Source organism: Nematolebias whitei, chromosome 23 (genome assembly GCF_014905685.2).
Source record: "Nematolebias whitei isolate Nwh7 chromosome 23, NemWhi1, whole genome shotgun sequence".
Taxonomy (NCBI): Eukaryota; Metazoa; Chordata; class Actinopteri; order Cyprinodontiformes; family Rivulidae; genus Nematolebias; species Nematolebias whitei.
Window position 1 is genome coordinate 7675597 of NC_056520.1, and position 6448 is coordinate 7682044.

General features: G+C 38.7%; 1 protein-coding gene across 1 annotated transcript in view; it reads left to right on the top strand.

Annotated features, from left to right (window-relative positions):
- The window catches only part of appa (amyloid beta (A4) precursor protein a), a gene marked incomplete in the record, with an annotated part of 45582 nt that overhangs the window by 23334 nt on the left and 15800 nt on the right, over positions 1-6448 (top strand). The window contains 3 exon segments of the mRNA XM_037696669.1: positions 2173-2366; positions 2450-2739; positions 5744-5911. Coding sequence (XP_037552597.1) covers positions 2173-2366; positions 2450-2739; positions 5744-5911 — 652 coding nt within the window.

The window sequence follows — 6448 nt, forward strand, 5'->3', positions numbered from 1 at the left end:
GCTCCACTATCAAGGTCACAAATCAAGGTCAAAGTTAACACAAGGTCTTTTTTAGTTTCTGATCCACTCAAGATGATTTAATGAAACTTGATACACATACACATCAGTAGACTGTGTTGCTTAAAATCATCCCAGCTCCACTATCAAGGTCACAAATCAAGGTCAAGGTTAACACAAGGTCTTTTTGTTTCTGATCCACTCAAGATGATTTGATGACACTTGATACACGTAGACATCAGTAGACTGTGTTGCTTAATATCATCCCAGCTCCACTCTCAAGGTCACAAATCAAGGTCAAAGTTAACACATAGACTTTGCTTGTCTGGGACATAATTTCTGATCTGCTGATTTAATGACATGCACGTATATACATCATCAGTAGACTGTGTGTCTCAAAATCTCATCATTTCAGCTCAAGGTCAAAAATCAAGGTCAATGTTAACACAACGTTTTTGCATCATCTGGGCCATAACTTCTAAACAAATAAAAATGATTTAATGACACTTGATGCACGTAGACATCAATAGACGAAGTGTCGCATAATCTCATCACTCCAGCTTTAAGGTCAAGGTCACAAATTAAATGTTTTGACAAAAAGGTTGTTCTTTGCTTGTCCGGGTTATTGTTGTAGATTTGCTGTATAATATTTTGTTGACAGGTGTTCATTGTGCCATGCAGTACTCTTGTTTTCTTTTCAGTTGAAGATATTGTGGGGCCCGGATGAAGATTGCTCAAGGGCCACTTTTGGCCCATGGGCCATACGTTGTCCATGTCTGAAGGATGGATTGGATAAAATAAAAGATGTACAAATTAAAAGAGTAAAACGCACCGTAATAAAAACACTAACTGACGAACTCAGAAGAAGTTAATTCTACTAAGTTTCATCTTTTACGACTTCATCAAATGATATTTGGGCGTGGTTTGTTTTATTTTAATTTTATTTGACCTTGATGAATCGGACGTTTGCAACGAGACAGAAACACCGACGGTGTTCAGCTCCGACGACCTGAACGTTTCTAAACCGTCCGAAGACCCGAACTCGTGCATGTGTGGACGCCAGGTCCTCGGAAGTTCACGTCCATTTTTGAAATATTTAGCTTTGTCGGCCATGTTTTTATCACTGAAAATGAATGGAGAACCTGTTTAAAACCTGTTTCTGTTTCATTTCAGCTATTTTTCTTCTCCTTTTAGCTTTTTTCTGCCAAATTCAATTAGCCTTTCAGCTACTTTTAAGGGTATTTTTCTGCTAATTTTAGCCTATTGTTTGCTTTATTTCTTTTTTGTAAAAATACATTTTCATCCTTTTTTTTTAAGCTTTTTTCAGCTACTTTTTTTTTTTTATTTAATGTTTTTGTCTGCTCTTCTCGCTTCCAAATTCAGCCTTTTCAGCTACTTTTTAGGTATTTTGCAGCTAAATTTAGCATTTTTCCTGCTATATTGCTACTTTTTGCGATTCTTTTGAATAATTCAAATTTTTAAGCTCCTTTCCGACTTTTCTGCTAATTTCTGCATTTTTTTGTAGCTTTTTCAGCTAAATTCAACTTTTTTTTCAGCCTTTCAGCTGCTTTTTTAATTATGCTTTTCTGCTCATTTTCGCCTGTTTGCTTTGTTACTACCAGTATTTTTATTTTTTGTAAAAATACATTTTCAGCCTTTTTGTGCTAATTTCATCCTTTTTTTTTTTTAGCTTTATTCAGCTACTTTTTTTTTTGCTAATTTAATGTTTTTGTCTGCTCTTTTCAGCTTCTTGCTTTTAAATTCAGCCTTTTCAGCTACTTTTTAGCTGTTTTGCAGCTAAATTTAGCATTTTTCCTGCTATTTTGCTACTTTTCGCCTTTTGTGATTTTTGTGAATAATTCAACCTTTTAAGCTCCTTTTTGCCTCTTCTGCTTTTTTTTGTAGCTTTTTCAGCTACTTTCTTTTGCTAACTTCAGCTTTTGCATATTCTATTCAGCCTCTCTGCCTATTTCAGCTGTTTTTCTGCTGCTTTCAGCTTTTATTTTCTTGCTTTCAACGCATGTGATCTGTTCAAATTCAGCTCACATTAACAGTTTATATTTGAACCCGTCTCAGAAGAATTCATCCACGCTGCGTTTTAGCTGCTGCGTTTTAGCTGCTGCGTTTTAGCTGCTGTGTTTTGATTTGTTTTTCGTCTGCTCTGCGCCCGTGCAGTCCTGCGGAGACCGCAGCATGAACCTCCACGACTACGGGATGCTGTTGCCCTGTGGCGTCGACCGTTTCCGAGGGGTGGAGTTCGTGTGCTGCCCCGCCGAGGCGGAGCGCGACGCCGACAGCGCCGAGCGGGACACCGACGACGACGACGACGTGTGGTGGGGCGGCCTGGAGACCGACTACTCCGACAACAGGTGCGCATTTACACGAATGAGCTCGGGTGATGTTCACAACACGAGGACGACTCCTCCATTCGTGTCTCCCCCACTCCTGCCAGCATGGTGCCGGAGCCAGCGGTGCAGCAGGAAGAAGCCAAACCATCTGTGGTGGAGGAGGTGGAGGAGGTGGAGGAGGAGGTGCCCGAGGAAGACGGCGAGGAGGAGGAAGACGAGGACGTGCTGGACAATGACCAGGACGGAGATGGGCAGGAGGACGAGGAGGAGGACAACGAGGAGGATGCAGATGACGACATCGCAGACACGCTCGACGACGACGAGCTCACTACCAACGTTGCCATGACGACCACCACAACAACCACCACCGAGTCCGTGGAGGAAGTCGTCCGGGGTGAGGCTTTTGTTTTTCATCAGAAACGCTCGTTTGCACATTAACCCTCGGAAGACCTTAAAGGGGGAAAAACTGTTTTAACTTTTTGTGAAATAATCCAGAAAACTCATTTTCAGGTTGCACAAGAAACGTTTAGCACGACCGAAATCTTTTCCGCATGCATGCAGGCTGCGGCATCGGACAACGGCTCAGACCAGCTAACTGTCGTTAGCTTCCCCCACAGCAGGACGTGGTTAGCGGGTGCACCACAGCTCGCTCGTATGTCCGGATCAGTACGAGCGAACAATAAATCACAAACTCGTGTTTCTAGCAGGAGTAGAATTAAAATAACTTAAAATAAAAATATTTGAAAAACTCTACTTTCAGCCCACAACCTGCGTAAAGTTTGACTAAAACCGAGGCCTCGCTTTCGGCTACTGGATCGAAAAGGTCCGGTGGGCTGGGGGGACTTTACAAAACTGTAGTCTAGAAATAAAAATAAAAAGATCATTTTGGGCGTACTAATGGGAGTAAAATGGCTTTTTATATTAAAATATAAAAAAACTGCTGTACAATAAATATTTAGCCGATTTTTGAAAAACTTGAGTTTTTAAAAAAAATAAAAAAGACCCTTAAAGAGTTTAAAATTCTTAAAATTAAGCTAAGATGGCTCTAAAAGATTGATAAATAAATATTAACATAATAAATATTAACATAATAAATATTAACTACAGAAAGTTAATTTGTTTAAATGTTTATTGCAGAAGGAGCTGAAATTTGCTAAAAACGTGCTGAAATGTAAACAAGCCCGAGTTAGCAGAAGAAAGCAGAAAAAACACAAATTTGCTGAATTAGGCTTAAAGAAGTAGAAATGAGCAGTAAATATGCTCAAAAAGCTGAAATTAGCTAAATGTAAACAAAAAAATTAATAAATAAAAATAAGCTGAAAAGGCAAAAGAAGCTTAAACTACCAGAAGGAATGAAATAAGCTAATAAAATGTGGAATTAGTTGAAAAACCTGAAATTATCATAAACCGCTAAATAGTAGCTGAAATAGTAGAAAAAGCTGAAACTAGCAAAAGTCAGCTGAAAGAACATAAGCTGAAATTAGGAGAAAGAAGTTAATGTAAAAGAATTTGCCATGAAAAACTTTTTTTTTTTTAATCTGAAAACGGTTGAAATTAGCTAAAAATGCTAAAAAGTAGCTGAAAAGATAAAACAAGCTTAAATTAGCAGAATAAAGCAGAAAGAACACATATTTGATGAATTAGGCCCAAAGTAGTAGAAATTAGCACAAAAAAGTGAAAAGCTGAAATGAACAAAAAACAGCTGAAAAGTAGCTGAAAAAGCATGAAGAAGTTTAAATTACCAGAACTAAGTAAAGAGAGCACGTTTTTACTGATTTGGGCTGAAAAAAGATAAAATGAGTGGGAAAAATGTAGAAATGGCTGAAAACCTGGAATTAGCATAAAAACAGCTAAATAGTAGCTGAAACAACTAAAACCAGCAGAAATAAGCTGAAAGGAGTATAACAAGCTGAAATTAGCAGAAAGAAGAATTTATCAAATAAACCGCTGAAATTAGCTTAAAAAAAGCTCAAATTTAGCTAAAAATCTAGAACAAGCTTAAATTTACATAAAAAGGAAGAAACATGTTTGCCCAGTAAGGCTGAAATACCGTTGAGCGGAAATGAGCACATAAAAGTGGAAATTATCTTTTAAAAAACACAAGACATTAGCAAAATAACAACAGCTGAAAAGTAGCTGAAAAGGCAGGAAGAAGCTTAAATTACTAGAATGAAGTGGAGAGAGCACATTTTAACTGATTGGGCTGAAAAATGTTGAAATGAGTGGAAAAGTAGAATTTGCTGAAAACCTGGAATTAGCATAAAAACAGCTAAATAGTAGCTGAAAAAGCTGGAATTAGCATAAAAACGGATAAATAGTAGCTGAAACAACTGAAACCAGCAGAAATAAGCTGAAAGGAGTATAACAAGCTGAAATTAGCAGAAAGAACTTGAATTTATCAAATAAACAGCTGAAATTAGCTTAAAAAAAGAAGCTAAAATCTAACTGAAACTGTAGAACAAGCTTAAATTTACATAAAAAGGAAGAAAGAACACGTTTGCCCATTAAGGCTGAAATACCGGTAAGCAGAAATGAGCATATAAAAGTGGAAATTATCTTTTAAAAAACACAAGACATTAGCAAAAAAAAAAACAACAGCTGAAAAGTAGCTGGAAAGGCAGGAAGAAGCTTAAATTACTAGAATGAAGTGGAGAGAGCACATTTTAACTGATTTGGGCTGAAAAATGTTGAAATGAGTGGAAAAGTAGAATTAGCTGAAAACCTGGAATTAGCATAAAAACAGCTAAATAGTAGCTGAAAAAGCTGGAATTAGCATAAAAACGGATAAATAGTAGCTGAAACAACTGAAACCAGCAGAAATAAGCTGAAAGGAGTATAACAAGCTGAAATTAGCAGAAAGAACTTGAATTTATCAAATAAACAGCTGAAATTAGCTTAAAAAAAGAAGCTAAAATCTAACTGAAACTATAGAACAAGCTTAAATTTACATAAAAAGGAAGAAAGAACACGTTTGCCCATTAAGGCTGAAATACCGGTAAGCAGAAATGAGCATATAAAAGTGGAAATTATCTTTAAAAAACACAAGACATTAGCAAAAAAAAAAAACAGCTGAAAAGTAGCTAAAAAAGCAAAAAGAAGCCTAAATTACCAGAAAGAAGCACATTTTTGCTGAATTAGGCTGAAAAAAGTTGGAGAGTGCCAAAAATGTGGAATTATCTGAAAATGGCAACATTTTCCCGCTCATTCATCATCGGCTTCATTAGAACCGCGATGAGTCCATTTTGGGGTTAAAGTAGCTGAAATTCCACGCGGCGCCGCTGACGACGGTTCAACTCCTTACTCTTTGAATTGAAGACACGTTTTCCATCGCCGATGGACACAAAACGTCTGAGTCTACTGTTTTCTGGTTAATGACGAGTGAGTGTGTGTTTCCCAAGATGTGTGCTGGGCCGACGCAGAGACCGGTCCGTGCCGGGCCATGCTGCCCCGCTGGTACTTTGACCGACAGGAGGGCGGCTGCGTCGCCTTTTTCTACGGCGGCTGTGGAGGCAACCGGAATAACTTTGAGTCGAAGGAGTACTGCCTGGCTGTCTGCCGCAGCGTCCGTAAGTCCTGCGACGGCCGCTCGCCCGCCTCCTCGGCTCCTCTTTAACCACTTCCTGTCCGCTGCGCTCCTGGCTAACCTGCGGTTGAGCCGAGCCGCCTCTTTAATTTCCCCCTCGGCACTTTGAGCTCCCTCTGTGTTGCCCTCTTCGGCCTTTTTACGTTTGCGCCTACTAACCAGGAAGGTGCAGTACATGTATGCATCATCACGAGGCAGAGTGTCCCGTACAGTTTTCCTTACCACTGCCCTAAGGTCAAAGGTCAAAGTTAAAACAAGGTCTTTGCTGGTCTAGACTTTAACTTCGGATCTTCTCAAGATGATTAAATGAAACATGATACACGTATGCATCATCAGTAGATGGAGTGTCCCATACAGTTTTCAGTACCACTGCTCCAAAGTCAAGGTCACAAATCAAGGTCAATTTTAAATCAAGGACTTTGTTTTTCTAGACTATAACTTCTAATCCGTTCAAGACAATTTAACAAAACTCATTACACATTTGTACCACCTCTACATGGGGTGTCATGTAATCTTTTCA